Here is a 15,327-nt window from a genome sequence, read left to right as displayed (position 1 = left end):
TCAACCGCAGAGCGACCGTAACAAAGGGCCCTCTCATGCGGATAGACACGCCGCTCTTTATGGCCTATAGAGAGTGTCGTCCATCAAACTTCAGTCAAAGCCTACTCTTGACTCGCCGACTAAGCTTCTGACACACACACAGATTCATTCACACGCTAAAAGGCCCCCAGTGTCATTAACATCAACTCTTGACTCATAAAGCAGGTCTGAGTGTGCAGTGATTTACAAAACAACCTCTGGAATCATCCAAATATCACAACTGAGAGCAAGGAATCTCCATGGCACGAAAAGCAAAGGATGACTAATGGTTTACGCGCATCTTAAATACAGTTTGTGTTTTTTGTTCTCTATTGATTAGTAATAATCAAAATAATATTAATATAGCGCTTTTATATAAAACATGTTTATTTTTAATTGTATGATTCAAATAGAAATCATGTAGATTTTTATTCTTTATTTAAAAAAACATTTTTACCATATAACAGTGTTTTAATTATTATTGTTGCTCGTTATATTGTGTGGATTGTCTCATATTGGTTATAATTTCAGGTCAGTATTTTTATATAATTACACTACTACAGTTATAAAATACCTGTAAACTTGTCATGGGGCATTCAAATAAAATGGAAAATCTGCCAGAAAAATTAGTTAATTGTCTGTCATCAAACCCTGAGCTCTGACTTCTACAGAAATATTTAGTCTTAAAAAGCCTTTGACCTTCAAGGTCTGGAATGAATTGTTTGAGAAAAAGATGCTGGTTGTCTTTAAAATGACAAATGATACCCCTGGGAACAGGCACTAACCTGAACGTAGTGAAACAAAACAGTGGTCTTACCAGAAGGTTTTAAGTGTCTTTGGTCAGGCACAGACCACAGAATGCTATTTTTAAAACCGCAAATTAGCCCATCCCAATCTGATCACGTTACACGAGAGAAGAAATCTGGCTTCAGTAGTCATCAGGATTGTAGCTCTGATGGTAGCCCTGGTGCTGCATGTATCCCTGACCATAACTGCCATTGTAGCTCTGCTGGTATTGCAAATTATGATGGCTTTTGTACATTTGACGGTTATCCGGTTCATAAAATTCAGGATTGTTACACTGGTCATAATTCCCGTCAACATATCCACCGTGATGATAGTAGCCATTGTCCATTTGAGGGTCATAGGTTTGAGTATCAAACTGCTGATTTTCCATACTGTACTGCTGGGGTTCAGGCTGCGCTGCAGGATTCTCCTCCATGGCGTTCAGGAGATTATTGGGATGCAGTTCCCTCGTTTTACGGCCGATGCATTTGAAGGTTTGGACTCCAAAGATGAACTGCAGAATCTGAGCATTACAAGACAATATGATCCGAAATCATTTAGATTTAGATTTTTTTTCTATCTCAGTTTAGAAATATTCCAAGTTAAATAAAAATTAAGCTTCAGTCACTAAAATGCATTCTATTTTTATTATTTAATATTTATTATTTTATTCTATTTTATTCCAGGTTAAATACAAGTTAAGCTCAATCACTACTATGAATTAGATTATACACTTGCAAGGGAGAAATATCCAACAATAATTTTTTTTTGTTTTATTTTTGCTGTATGCTGAATGTATCTTTAATATGTTTTTGCTGACTAAGATGCTTTACTTGAATTGCATTATGCGCTTCCAAGGGAGAATATACAATTGTTTTTTATTTTATTTTATTATTTAGATATTTTTAATTATTTTTTATTTATTTTATCTTATTTTAAGTTAAATATAAGTTAAGCTCAATCACTGAAATGTATTGCATTATACACTTACAAGGTAGAAATATACAACACATTTTATTTTATTTTACTTTATTTTATGTTAAATACAAGTTAAGCTCGATCACTACAATGAATTGGATTATACACTTGCAAGAGAGAAATATCAAACAATTCTTTTTTGGTTTTATTTTTGCTGTATAAGTCAAAGATGCTTAACTTGTAATGCATTATGCACTTCCAAGGGAGAACAATTGTTTTTTATTTTATTATGTATATATTTTTAATAGTTTTATTGTATTTTATTATTTTATTTTAGGTTAAATACAAGTTAAGCTCTATTACTGAAATGAATTGCATTGCAAGGTAGAAATATACAACAATTATTTTTATTTATTTTATTTTATTTTTATTTATTTATTTATTTATTTATTGCTGTACAAGTCAATGATGTTTAACTTGTGTTAATTCAATTCCAAGGGAGAAACATACAACAATTATTTTATTATTTTATTTTATTATTTTAGTTAAATCCAAGGTGCTTGCCTTTTATTTGACCCAGAATATATTTTTAATTGGTTACATATATGTGAAAAATAATTTCTTTATTTTTTGGTCTCTCCTTACCTGAATCAAAAGAAGCCCAACATCCATTCCAAATATTACGATTATATTCATCTCTAGCCAGTCCACTAGAACCTTCTCACAGCCCTATCACCAAAAAAACTGCTTTAGTGTGCAAATTAAAACGAGGATAAATAAAAAGGTTGTAATGATGGGAAAAAAGGCAACATATGTTACTGTTTCATATATGTCTGATCCGTTTCCAAAGCTGTGTGTTCCAGGCAGAATTACAGGGCAGGTACCGTTAAAACAGGAGCAAGGGTAGATGTCAGTCTCCCCCCAGGACTCAATAAATGTGTTATTCCTCCATTCATTTGAGGTCAGCCTACCACAGCATTGTGCCTACAGCAAAAAAATACACTTATATCAAAACACACCTTTCTATAGCTGATTGTTAGCTAAAATAGTCACAATCATCATCCAGTCATCTTGCATTCAGATGTAAATCAGCCACGTACAGAAGTCTGCACACTGTCTAGAAGTTTCCAAGACGTTTGGGTTTCATTTCCTCCATACTCCCTAATGATCTCGTCCACATTATCCCTCAAAAACTGCTCAATCTGGTAACATTCAAAACATGCGTTAGACAATTCGTTGAATCACTTTTATCATTGGAATCTCGTGTGTAGAAGTTGAAGCCAGCTGTGTTTTTTGTTACAGTATTAATAATTTCTGCAAAGACTTGCCTTGTCTCTTCGTATTAATAGCACAAAGGTGATGAAAAGCTGACCCAGTATGATGACGATCAAGAAGCACATATACTGAAAAAACAGAGAAGAGTTAACACCAAGCTTTTATTGCAACTCCGAAAACAGGGTAAAAGTTATTAGTGTCTTTGTGCACTGCATGAATTGTGCTTACAAATATGATGAAACATCGGCTCTCAAAATAGGCACCAGCACAACCCAGCAAGGACACAAAAACCACAACAAGGCCAATGAAAAAGAGCCCCCCAGCCACCACCTTCACTTCCTGTCCTGAGAGACCACAGGTTTTGCTTCATTAACACACCAAAATCATATTGAAGGACACTAAAAATTGGCTACGGGAAAGTAGTATACTTTTTAATAGAGATAACATCGTGTCCTAATACATTATTATAGATAATCTGAGGCAAATTGCAATAACATGCATTGTGTAAGCTGCTATTTTGAATAATGATAGACTGACAAACAGGAAAACTTACCAGAGCTGAGAACACTTACAAAGCTGTCCTTATCAAATAAAATCCAAGCAGAACACGCAAAAATGCTGATGCCAAGAATCTGTCAAGATCATGTAAATTGTTACTTGTTTGTACATGTAGCCATGCATGAATTAAGATGTTTTATTTGACGGGTGCAGAAGTCTGTCTTTGCACACTGCTGGCAGAAAACAAGCTTAATCATATTACAGTGTCCACCGTATGATTAATATATTTGACTGCAGTCCAGGAAGTTCTTTCTTTGTAAGTGATAAACAAGAAATGTCTCTAAAATCACTGCCAGTATAACATACAGATCTACGGTTATTTTATCTTACCACAAAGAAGGCATTGACAAGCATTAGAAAGAATTTCAAGATCTGAAGTTTGTCGTCTGCTTTCATGTTGCCTTTAACAAACTGTCACAGCTTCACATGAAATCTAAAACAGGCTGCGTGAAAACAGAAAACAGAGATAAGTTACAAGAAGATCATATTACTTGAATAGAAATTAAAAACAAATTAAACAAGTTTCCGTTGTTTAAATACCACTTTCAAAGAATTACCTGTATTGCTAAACCAGTTTCCCTTGTTATTTGTCCAATTTGGTATGGTAAAAGTCTAAACTGTCGGAAAGATTTTATTTTATACATCCATTTTTCTTCCCTGGTTCAAGTATGTGTGTTTCATATAGCATTTGTTACCATAATTGTTTCCCGGAGATCCTTCTTCTAATGCATCTCAGGCTTAAAGTTCACTTCCTCATAACAACATAAATGATTAACTTTAACGATCACTTGTGTTGTGCTTTACAACAGCATGTGCCTGGTGTTTTGTATTGTAATGAGGGGTTTGGACAGAGTTCAGAATGTGAAAAATTATCATCTGGTTTATTTCCTTTAGCTATGATTGTGCAATGGATTGTTTAGGTAATTATTGTTTCTCCAGCTTCATACCAAGAATTGCCATAGTTTGCAATACCATGTCTCTTTTTTTGGAAATATACAATGGTAACATCATAGTTTGAACATTTATCCTGATAATACCAAAGTAATATTTGAAAAAACATGTAAACAGCATCAATGTGATATACTCTACAAATCAAAGTAGCGTCACTATTGTACCACCACAATACTTTTGTGTAAGTTCCATCGCCATCATCACCATCAGTATTTCCATCAGCCCCCACTGTGACCTTGAAACAACTTGTCTTTTCACCAAGAACTGATTCGAATCTCAAAGGTTGCTCGTTAGAAACCGTATTATATAGACCTACTTGTTAGAAACCTATAGAGTGCGCCACTTTCTGGACAAATACAGTACCACAGGTTCGATTGCTCCTACTCGACTAGTACTGCCGCGATAGGTCATCGGCTACTAGAGTCTCTCCGTTCTCATTTCCGGTTCAGGTCGCAGCTGAGCGAATGTGTTTCGTAGTAGTTGTGCTCAAGAACCGGTGGATATAAACACGCTCCAGCAGAGATGTCTACCGCTCTTGAGAGCTACATTAACCGTATCCTTTGATGCTCTTGATGATGGTGATGTTGTAGATCGTTGGCTGGTGGCGTTGTGTTGTTTTCATGACAGTGGTTATGTTTCAATGGGCGCGATTTGTGGCGCGCGCTATCAAGTGATTTAGCGTGTTATGATGAGCATGATGAAGTCACTATCGCGTTTTAGTATGCATGTATGTATACGTAATGTATCAGATTTTATATGTACTACATACAGTAAATATGCATGATGAATTGTGTGTATGGTATGTTTACTATATATAAATGCATGCATGTAAAGTGTCTAATTATATCTGTTACATAGAATTATTATGCATGCATAATACTTTTAATTATACATGTGCTACAATTTATACATTGATTATATATTGAGACTTGAACTGCGTGTATAGTGTAGTGAGATATGCATATTTCTATTTTTTATATATCCAATATATACTTATTTAATTACACACACATACATAAATTTAATTGAATATGATTATGTCTATGCAAGTCTTTATGAGCTTGATATTTCCTTAACTGACATTATTCAAGGGACGGTTGCTATTATCACTTCAGATGGCAGAATGATTGTGGTGAGTCTTTCTCATCTCCTTTAGTAACATTGTTTATGTGCATTAATAAAGGAGCCTGCTTATGACTTTTATTGTTTTGTATTTAGGGGACGCTAAAGGGCTTCGATCAGACGATCAATCTCATCCTGGATGAAAGCCATGAGCGGGTGTTCAGCTCTTCCCAGGGCGTAGAGCAGGTGGTTCTGGGACTGTATATTGTCAGAGGCGATAATGTGTATGTATTTGTGCTACTTATTTACGTTGTTTAAAGCAACTGCAGACTTTATTGGATTTTAAAGGCTTGTATGTTTATGTGTTTAAGGGCTGTAATCGGGGAAATCGATGAAGAAACAGATTCTGCGCTGGATCTTGGAAACATAAGAGCAGAACCGCTCAATTCTGTGGCGCACTGATGCCTCCCGATCCAGGACAGAAAAATCCACGTTTAGAAGAAATTCCCCGTCTCCCTTTTGAAGACTTACCCTAGGACATCTTCAGGCATCGAAAAGCAGAAATATTATTTGCTTTTTTAATCTTGAAGAAAATAGACTGAATGCATATCCTTTTTTTTACGTGTGCTGAAATAAAAAAAACATGGGAAAGTATTTGATTTAAATATTTATTTTTATTTTTGATGGAGGAAAAAAAAAACAAGGCGATGATGACTGATGTAAGTAACTGATTCCTGGTCAATTCCTAGTTAAAATTTAAACTTAAGCAAGACTGTCATAAATATAAACTGTAAAATATGATGAATCTCTCAAAGAAATATCCAGGTTATATTTCACAACAAGTCAACAGGAATACAAATTATTGCATTAAGAAAATGAAACCTATTTTAGGGCCATTATTTTTTTGTGACCGTTAAGCATTTCCCCCCCCAAAAAACCTTTCATTACAATAATATAAAAAATTATAATTAATGGATTTCGTTTTACAAAAAAATAAAATAAATCACATTAATGAAAATGTTGGCTACTGACATTCTGGAAATTTATCGCAAAAAAAAAAAAGCTTTTACTTTAAGGATGTAGAAAATGTGCAAATTACATTAGGGGTTCACCATCGCTGCCATGCTGGACATGATTTGTACCACTACGTGGCAGCAAAGATCATCTCTTCTCCAACCTCCATTTATTAAAAAAGATAATCACACTGATTAATTGGTTTGATTAAATAAACACAGAAAGACTTCATTGAAAAATATAAATTAAGCACCAGTGTTACGCTTTAAAGGCATTTTGAAAAACCAAAACTGAATTCACATTGTGGAATCAGATTCCTTTTACCTTCTGACAAATCTATGAATATCTGAAGGCATCATCGTAGATGCTTTTTATACAAGAAGAATGAGAGCTGACCCTGTTATCTGAGATTCTGGAGCTCTTCAGAGGTTTGTGGTCCGTAATGCTGCAGTTCCTCTGCGAGTGAGTGGTGGCAGCGTTTCATCTGCTATTCTAGTGTGCTCAATCCTGCTCCAACACACCTGGCTGCAATTTCAAGTTCAAGCTGACGGCCTTGATCATCTGGTTTAGGGGATTTTGTTTACAGCTGCAACTAAATTTTACAGGACGGGATTGAGCAGACCTGAGCTACAGTAATGTTCCAGCTACTGGTAAGCAAATATGTTTAAAGATTTTCCAGATGCAGAGCTCAAATGTCAGTGTGGGTCTTTGTCAGGTTTTTCTTGTAAAAACTCCCTAGTGCTTCATATAAAGAAAACAGTTTCTTGGTAACAGTACATTCAAACTGAAATATTTGTTACAAACAAAAGTTTCAAATGAGGCTTTTATGACATGTTGTGATTATCTGGGTGGATGAATTCTGCCACACGTGATACTGTCTCGTATTTGTCATGGCTGCCAATGACCAAAGCTTTCTGCAGGTCAGAATAGTGTGGATTCAGATTTGGGCAATTGTGATGAATCCTGATCCATGATTGACCTGCCAATTGAATCAGTAGGGTATAAATACAGATTTGTCTCGATAAATACTATACAGAGATATAAAGGTCGGCTATTTTTTAAAAACTACTACTACAGCACTACTCATACTATTTTGGCACCAAGTATACTGTGCACAGCATGCAAATTTAATATCTCCACATTTGTGAAATGGTGGGTTATATATCCCCACAATGCAATTTTTGATTTGGCAATATGATTTGATTTTTTATTTTGACATTAAATATGACCTATGAATATGAGTATGAGTGAGTATATCAGATTTAACATTTTCACATTTTTGAAAATGTTTAGTATACAGCGTAGCATACTATAGTGGATGATGCAATTTAACCTATTTCCAGTGTGATTAATGAACCGGAGGAAGATAAAAGATTTTTTTTTAAACAAAATTTGTAATATTATTATGAAATATGATCTAATACTCATAGTATGGTTGAATATTTCAGATTTAACTTTTTTTTTTGCAGAAATATTTAGTCTACAACTACAGCACACTATGGTGGATGATATATCCCACAATGCAATTTCACTCATTTCCACTGTGATGAATGAACCAGAAGCGATATTAATATCAGTCTTGACTCATCGTTTGATAGGACTGCCAAATGTTTTATACAAAATTGGATTATAAATTAAATTAAAAGTAAATAGTTATTTTAAATTACATTTTAAAATAACTGGAAACCATTTGCTGAGGTAAACATGCATTGTGGTGAAGTGTGTCTTTTATATACGATCGCTATTGCATAGTGTTTAGTGTTGCATATTGAAAACTTTCACATACTATTTTTTAGTAGTCGGTATACTTTTTTAGTAAGAAGTATATACATTTTTCATTCCAAACAGTCATATATTGAGATAAATGAGACTAACCTTTCTGTACCTGCTGTCCCATCTCAACCAAGATCTCTGCTCCCACACTATGATCGATTTCCTCTCCTGATTTAGTACGCCCTGCGCCTAGTTTATGCAGCACTTCAGCCAGTGCCAAACCGTCAATGTCCAAAACGGCTCCTGTCAATCAAACAATTCACACATACACACACACACACACACACAATGGCTGCTGCTGAGATAATGGACGTGATGATTGCATGTAGATGAATAACAGTGAATATTAATAGCGCGCTCTGTGCGATCTGTTTATAATCATGCCTGTGCTGAAAGTGTTATGTAAAATAATTAACATATTTGATTTTCAAATGAGAACATGGAACATAATTACCATCATCTAGCACCTCGAGCTCTGTCTGATGCGCTGCACGCTTCATGTGCTCAAAGTAGTCGGTCTCGTTCGAGCACAGGGAATGTGCATCATCTGCAGACACACCCTGAGCCACCAGCATCGCCTCAAACTTTTTCAGGGCTTCTCCATTCTCCAGTTTCACAGCGATTTCAGTTTTCCCACTCTCTAGAGTACCGGAGTGGCCACACATCCACAGTAGATACCCACCTAAACACAATGAAAACTTTGATGCTTGCTTACTGCAGACATTTGTGGCCAGTTTGTCTTGAAGGACATCACAATTAAGTTCTGTTGTGGCATCTTACAGTAGTATGTTTAAGTGGGTCCTTCTCCTTACCTAAATTTGTGACCAGTTCCTTGAGATCATCTGACCCTCGTCCTTTAAGACACTCAAGTGCTTCACACACCTCAACCGCATTTCCCACACTCTGGCCAATGGGAGCGTCCATTCGGCTGAGCACTGCCCCTGTCTTCACACCCAACTTGTTGCCTGCAGTGACCTATTGGCAAATGGACACCAGTATTGTATAACCATTAAATTGAGAATCACTTTTACATGCCAATTCAAATCCTGAATTGGGTTAGAATTTGATTTAAGGATGCAAACAGAATGCAGAATTATAACACTGCCACTTCCCTATTTGCTAAATTAAATACTTGTTTCTTATTAATTCTGATTCCAAAAATAGTACCCATTTTGTTCTAGAATGTCACTTTCTTACAAAACATGTGCATTTAATAGCATTTTTGCTTTTGACAACCATTTGTAAGATTGAGAAGTCTTGTATTATCCCTTAATCACCACAAATGCAAAATATATGCAACAAAATACCACAAATAACAACAATTTGAACAACTACTTCAATTCTCAGCCGATTTTCACATGTATGAATGATTCTGAAGACACTGGCAATTTTGTTTTTTACTTTTTCCACTCCTTTGCAGCTTTTAAGTTAAACAATAGATTTTAAATACTTATTTTTGTCATTACAACTTTTGACATTTGACTGCTTTTGTTATTTTGATAAGTGCATTAAAGCTGATAAAAACTGAATAAAATCTGTCCGTTATGAAAAGATTTTCCACAAAGTTTTAAACTTCTCATCATCAAATTAGGTATTGCAATGGATTCTATTTACACAAAGGGAAAATTTTTTTTTTTTTTTTTTTTGCAAATAGTTTATAGCGTTGCTTTAAAGTTTAGAAAAAAGTGTAACTCTTGAAGTCATTAGAAGATTTATAGGCCCTATGGACAGAAAGAACTATACAGAAGGATACTGGAGATATATTTGCAATGCCAAATATAGAAATTGAATTTTGTGTATATATTTTAATGTAATTGATAAATTAACTTTAAATAAGCTTAATTTCCCAGAATCTATTACCTGTGTTTAAATTATTTTAATTGCAATTCAATTTGTTATTCAAATTCCTATGTTCAGTTTAAATTCACACTCATGAATTCTTCAGTTCTGACCTTTGTGTAACCGTGATGAACACATAAACAGCATATTTCGAATCAAGTGAACTTTGGATGCAATTTCTAATAAAAAAAATATATGTTGCATGATTATAATAGATGATAATGTAGTGATAATAGTGTAAACGCTAAAAGCTCTCTTACCAGTGACTGAGCAAGACGCCGAGCGCTATTTAAATCTTTATACAGAGCAGCTCTGCCAAACTTCACATCTAACACAAGAGCACTCAGACCTTCAGCTCCTTTCTTAGAGATGATGGAGCCTGTGCAGAACATGGACAACAATCATCATAAGAAGTGGGCTTAACACTGCAATGAGAAGTTTTTCAGGTTAATCTTACTGATGATAAGAGGAAGACTATCAACAGTTGATGTGGCGTCTCTGATGGCGTAGAGAACACGATCTGCTGGAACTAGCCTCTCTGTCTGTCCCACAATGCAACAGCCCACATCCTCTAGGATCTGCTTCACCTAGAAACATATAATATAAAAAATGCATAATATATTTTAATGTAGTAATATTTGGCAGTTCAATCACATAATGAGTCATGAAAATTATTTTTTAAATAATAATTAATAAATTGTGTTCATAAATGTTAATAAAAAATATCTGGTTTATGTCACTCTGCATCTGGATATTTTATGAATATATAAATTTTGCGTAATATACTACAAAATTAGGCTACTGTAGTAATAGTACAATGGTAATAACCTTTTACTGAGTTCTGACTTCTAACTTTGCCCAGTAAGAAGTGTGTTATGAAATATTGTGTATACTAAATCATTAGTTTGGGAGAAACGGCATGCTGTGATGAATCAGTACATGGGCTACATTCATTTACATAGATTTCATTATATAAGGATTACAGTCAGCGGTAAAAATTGATTTGATGACGCTCATATTCAATAACAACATTGATTATAAATGCTAAAACAGACCATGGAAGATATGGTTAGCAGGATTTTATGATGTCAGTATGCATTAGTCAGTTCCTCATTTAAATGAGTGTTCTCTTGAACAGATGATTCTGTGCTGCTGTCAAATCTAAAATATTTTTATAGCTATTGATAAAATGTTATGTTCTTGACATCCTTCTGCTCATCACGTTTTTTATAAATTTATGCAACCTGTAAACCAGCACTTTATACTTTCAAATAAAAATAAGGAACTAAACCAATTCATCATGAGATGTTTAAGAAATATACAAATTTCCCACTAATGACCACTAATGGCTTTTAAAATTGTGTTGCAAAGAGTTTCACTGTTTTTTGCTAGAACTGTTAGAATGGGGAATAAAATCAGGATAAGCTCACATTAACTGTAACTTAAATTCAATTCAGTTTATAATAATAATAAATAACTGATAATACTTAATTAAATAAAATGACTAGTCAAACTAGTTAGAGCAGGGCTGTCCAAACTCGGTCCTGGAGGGCCGGTGTCCTGCAGAGTTTAGCTCCAACCCTAATTAAACAGAGACTTCCAGTCAGTGGTGTGGAGGCAAGTTGGAGCTAAACTCTGCAGGACACCGGCCCTCCAGGACCGAGTTTGGACAGCCCTGAGTTAGAGCATCATTTGAAGTTTAAAAAAATCCCACATTACCTGTTCAACTGACTGGTTGACTTTAAACCCAGGTATAGACTCCAGCTTGTCCAGGGTGCCACCTGTATGTGCCAGTCCTCTTCCACTTATCATGGGCACCTAGAAAAAACCCTACATGTCTAAAGTACCTCAGCTGCGTTCATTTTAAAATAAATTCAGAGTGGTTGGCAGTGGAAAATGTAATTGTGCCCAAGAAATAGTGCAGAATCGCCAAAATTCTAATTCATTTTACATCATAAAAATTTCAGAATCTTAACATTTCGACTTCTGAGTTCTACAGTTTAAAATAGTACAGGGCATTTCCTATACCTTACAGCCACATGCAGCCAGAGCAGGAGCAAGTGGAAGGCTGACTTTGTCTCCGACTCCACCGGTTGAGTGTTTGTCTACCACAAGCCATTCCTTCGGCCATTTAAACGTCTCTCCAGAGTTCATCATCTCTCTTGTCATTGCCAGGGTTTCTTCATCAGTCATGCCCTTCTGCCATATGGCCATTAGCATAGCACCTGTGCAGGTGCAGCACAATTATTTTTAAAAAATTCCACCCAAACATTTTCTTAGCTTGTGTCTAAACTGTAAACTGAGTTTATGTGATTATGCTCTTACCTATTTGACTCTTCTGGATGGCTCCTGATGTGACTCCTTGTACAAAAGTGCTTATTTCTACTCTGCTGAGTTGGCCACCGTCTCGTTTCAGCTTTATAAGCTCAGGGAAACTAATAGTGTTGTCTTTAGATGACATCTTTACATCGGATTATGTGTTGTCTTCAGTCAACAGCTGTGTGAGGCATAAAACAGGAACTTTGTCCAGAGGAAATGTTACGGCAAGGGTTAGATTTTTCCCCGATTGTGCTAAAGTTGATTTAATTACATGATGACATCTGTCCAGCTCAAAAAAAATCTTGCCGTTTATTGAAGTTATCCATTTAAATTAGCATAATGTTGTCTTCAGTCAACAGCTGTGTGAGGCATAAAACAGGAACTTTGTCCAGAGGAAATGTTACGGCAAGGGTTAGATTTTTCCCCGATTGTGCTAAAGTTGATTTAATTACATGATGACATCTGTCCAGCTCAAAAAAAATCTTGCCGTTTATTGAAGTTATCCATTTACATAGCATACAGACCTAATTTTGTACTTTTTTTGTTACCTGTTAAACTTTAATTTTTATTGTAATATTTTATAGTTTAATAATTGGTAAAACTTTACAATAAGGTCTAATTACTTAATGGCAGTTAATCTATTAACGAACATTAATGAACAATGAGCAATACATTTACAGTAACGTTAACGTTAGTTAATAAAAATGCAACTACAACTGTTCATTGTCAGTGTTAGTTCAGGTTCATTAACAGATACTATTTTTTATTTTAATAATGTATTAGTACATATTGAAACATTAAGAATAATAAATGTTTTACAAGTGTTGTTCATTGTTAGTTAACTGAAAAAATATTGGTGTAGAAACCATTTTCACTCAGAAAAGCCTAGTAAATTTCACAAATAATTACAAAGAATCTGCAAATAACACATTCAATAAAACATGACATTTTGAAGTAGAAAGACTGAAATATGTTATTGTAAAATGTACACTTAATCTTTTTTTTTCTACAATGTGTTAATGTTAAATATAACCTTATTGCAAAGTTTTACCTATTAAATAGCCATTGAACCTTTCACTGTAGCTTACATTGATGAATGTAATAATTCACAGGCTATAATTGTTAGTAGTATGCAAGAGACATCTGCAGCTGAACAGTTTAGACTGTTTATTTTAACAAACTAAGTAGGCCTAGCATTTATTGTGGAGAAAGAAGCGCAAAAACACTATTAAAAGCATTTCATAAGGATGCTAGTGAGGTTTTTAAATGATAAAACAATAGATATATTAATGGAAATAGGCTACTATAACCTGTATTTACAGAAATAAATGTATGTGAGATTAGAGGTGTTGGCCTCTCGGCCAATCACCGTCCACTTCAGTTGTAAGAAATAAATGATCTACAATCACTGCAAACAGAACATTGCCCCAAAAAAAGAAGAAAAAAGCTAATTCAGTACTGAAAGTGAAAGTGATGGGCATCACCAAAACTCCCGTTAGACAGCAGTGTTTCTTCTAACATTCACGATTTTGTTTTAAATTCTGTTTACACAGAGATAACCGAAAAAATGTAGGCCTAACAAATGTTATTCTCTTTGTCTAAAATTAGCATTTAAGTCTACTTGATATTCAAACCCAACATCTGACTGGTTGCACAGATAAACATGAACAAATGTAAAAGCAAACACTTACCTTGTCTTACACTGCAGAGTAAATAGCGGTGGACCGTCCGAATCACTGCACTCTTTCAGAGCATATGCCAGTGACACATTAACCAGCCTCCTCTCAATCTGACTCTGTTATGAACGTGAATGTACTGTCAATAAACCGCCACTGGCAGACAGTACATCTGTTGAAACCCGAGGCTATAACATGAAATTACAGCATCGACTGCCAACGAATTCCAGTAGTCCTTTTGTTTGATAATTACATATATCTTACGTAATACAAATGATTTTTAACACTTCTTGAAAACTTCTATGAATGAAAACAACGCCATTATATTATCGTTTGTCCTCTAAACATAAATTTCAATATCATAATTGTAAATCTGGATCATGTGTTTTTAGACAAGTGAACATCATAAAAACATACCATCAACTATATGTTATGATGTAATGTTTTAAGCTTAAAATGTTGATGTGCTCTCATGAGAAACATGTTTTATAATAATTGCCAGGTTCAACAATATGTAACTTGTGAGTAAATAGCCCACAATACATTTTGAAATTTTGAAAAGATTTCAAGTTAGTGTTGACATCTCCCATAACGTCTATCATTGGAAAACACGTATGTTTTATGTAGATCATGAAAGATAATCTCTGTAGCTAATAAAGCATTTAATCAGTTAAGACATGCAACCTGAATTATCACTGAATATTAATAGACTACTTGACATTTTTCCATGTAGTTCTAAAAAAAATTTATATTTACTTTGGTTTTTCAATTATTTATACATTGCTAATGTTTTAACCTTGGCTGTCTCAGTGGGCATTTTATTAGAATCTGCCATTTTCTTTTATCTCTTGGTTGGTACTTTAGAAAGCAAGTGTTTAATTAATTTGTAGAAATTGGACCTCTGTCCTTTTAACAACCAAATTCTCGACTTTTATACGTTCATTTTTGTTCACAGGCACACACACACAAATCTTAAAATGTATATAGAGTAATAAACCCAACCCCCTTCTTTTTCTCCACAGAAAGATGATGTATTCTTTGATTAATCCCCACAGCCTGAGAGATGATCTTTAATAACAGATGTCAAATTATATTTTTGTGTACATTTTCTCATTTTAAAGCAAACATGTCCAAAAGC

The 15,327-nt window shown here is 34.5% G+C and overlaps 3 protein-coding genes and 1 long non-coding RNA gene across 6 annotated transcripts in view; 2 read left to right on the top strand and 2 right to left on the bottom strand.

Moving 5' to 3' along the window:
- Window positions 1-506: 506 nt before the first annotated feature.
- Window positions 507-4,528, bottom strand: LOC107725999 (CD82 antigen). 2 transcript variants are annotated; one of them, XM_016535451.1, is made up of 10 exons: window positions 4,251-4,528; window positions 4,113-4,172; window positions 3,886-3,998; window positions 3,551-3,629; window positions 3,226-3,341; window positions 3,051-3,125; window positions 2,823-2,924; window positions 2,542-2,706; window positions 2,368-2,451; window positions 507-1,327 (listed from the first exon to the last, which is right to left on the bottom strand). In XM_016535451.1, the coding sequence occupies exons 3-10, from the start codon at window positions 3,949-3,951 to the stop codon at window positions 947-949; spliced, it is 1,068 nt and encodes a 355-aa protein (XP_016390937.1). In that variant the 5' UTR covers window positions 3,952-3,998; window positions 4,113-4,172; window positions 4,251-4,528; the 3' UTR covers window positions 507-946. The 2 variants fall into 2 exon arrangements, with proteins under 2 accessions (XP_016390937.1, XP_016390938.1); XM_016535452.1 differs by having other exon boundaries at window positions 4,113-4,167.
- A 332-nt stretch (window positions 4,529-4,860) lies between these two features.
- Window positions 4,861-6,222, top strand: LOC107726001 (U6 snRNA-associated Sm-like protein LSm8). The gene is made up of 4 exons (XM_016535455.1): window positions 4,861-5,059; window positions 5,598-5,638; window positions 5,725-5,852; window positions 5,940-6,222. The coding sequence occupies exons 1-4, from the start codon at window positions 5,029-5,031 to the stop codon at window positions 6,028-6,030; spliced, it is 291 nt and encodes a 96-aa protein (XP_016390941.1). The 5' UTR covers window positions 4,861-5,028; the 3' UTR covers window positions 6,031-6,222.
- A 305-nt stretch (window positions 6,223-6,527) lies between these two features.
- The window catches only part of LOC107726002 (uncharacterized), an 18,023-nt gene continuing 9,223 nt past the window's right edge, over window positions 6,528-15,327 (top strand). Inside the window, exon 1 of the long non-coding RNA XR_001638203.1 lies at window positions 6,528-7,232. This is a non-coding gene — a long non-coding RNA (uncharacterized LOC107726002). The remainder of the gene's footprint in view (window positions 7,233-15,327) is intronic.
- LOC107725998 (thymidine phosphorylase-like) lies at window positions 7,226-14,284 on the bottom strand. Of its 2 annotated transcripts, none has more exons than XM_016535449.1 (10): window positions 14,205-14,284; window positions 12,520-12,691; window positions 12,223-12,419; window positions 11,914-12,012; window positions 10,652-10,781; window positions 10,455-10,573; window positions 9,168-9,330; window positions 8,810-9,037; window positions 8,458-8,598; window positions 7,226-7,561 (listed from the first exon to the last, which is right to left on the bottom strand). In XM_016535449.1, the coding sequence occupies exons 2-10, from the start codon at window positions 12,653-12,655 to the stop codon at window positions 7,407-7,409; spliced, it is 1,368 nt and encodes a 455-aa protein (XP_016390935.1). In that variant the 5' UTR covers window positions 12,656-12,691; window positions 14,205-14,284; the 3' UTR covers window positions 7,226-7,406. The 2 variants fall into 2 exon arrangements, with proteins under 2 accessions (XP_016390935.1, XP_016390936.1); XM_016535450.1 differs by having other exon boundaries at window positions 12,520-12,714; window positions 14,205-14,281.

The sequence above is a fragment of the Sinocyclocheilus rhinocerous genome, unplaced genomic scaffold (assembly GCF_001515625.1).
Source record: "Sinocyclocheilus rhinocerous isolate Xijiao unplaced genomic scaffold, SAMN03320098_v1.1 scaffold395, whole genome shotgun sequence".
Classification (NCBI taxonomy): Eukaryota; Metazoa; Chordata; class Actinopteri; order Cypriniformes; family Cyprinidae; genus Sinocyclocheilus; species Sinocyclocheilus rhinocerous.
This window is presented reverse-complemented; position numbering and strand designations above follow the sequence as displayed.

Excerpts from the sequence above, each read along its gene's own strand:
- LOC107725999 (XM_016535451.1), bottom strand. The coding sequence starts at position 3,951 with ATGAAAGCAGACGACAAACTTCAGATCTTGAAATTCTTTCTAATGCTT. Across the intron at positions 2,925-3,050 it reads TATTAATACGAAGAGACAAG|ATTGAGCAGTTTTTGAGGGA; the intron begins GCAAGTCTTTGC and ends GAATGTTACCAG. Across the intron at positions 2,452-2,541 it reads GATCAGACATATATGAAACA|GGCTGTGAGAAGGTTCTAGT; the intron begins GTAACATATGTT and ends TTTTGGTGATAG.
- LOC107726001 (XM_016535455.1), top strand. The coding sequence starts at position 5,029 with ATGTCTACCGCTCTTGAGAGCTACATTAACC. Across the intron at positions 5,639-5,724 it reads CAGATGGCAGAATGATTGTG|GGGACGCTAAAGGGCTTCGA; the intron begins GTGAGTCTTTCT and ends TTTTGTATTTAG. Across the intron at positions 5,853-5,939 it reads ATTGTCAGAGGCGATAATGT|GGCTGTAATCGGGGAAATCG; the intron begins GTATGTATTTGT and ends TATGTGTTTAAG.
- LOC107725998 (XM_016535449.1), bottom strand. The coding sequence starts at position 12,655 with ATGTCATCTAAAGACAACACTATTAGTTTCCCTGAGCTTATAAAGCTG. Across the intron at positions 12,420-12,519 it reads CATCCAGAAGAGTCAAATAG|GTGCTATGCTAATGGCCATA; the intron begins GTAAGAGCATAA and ends GCACCTGCACAG. Across the intron at positions 8,599-8,809 it reads GCTCGAGGTGCTAGATGATG|GAGCCGTTTTGGACATTGAC; the intron begins GTAATTATGTTC and ends TTTGATTGACAG.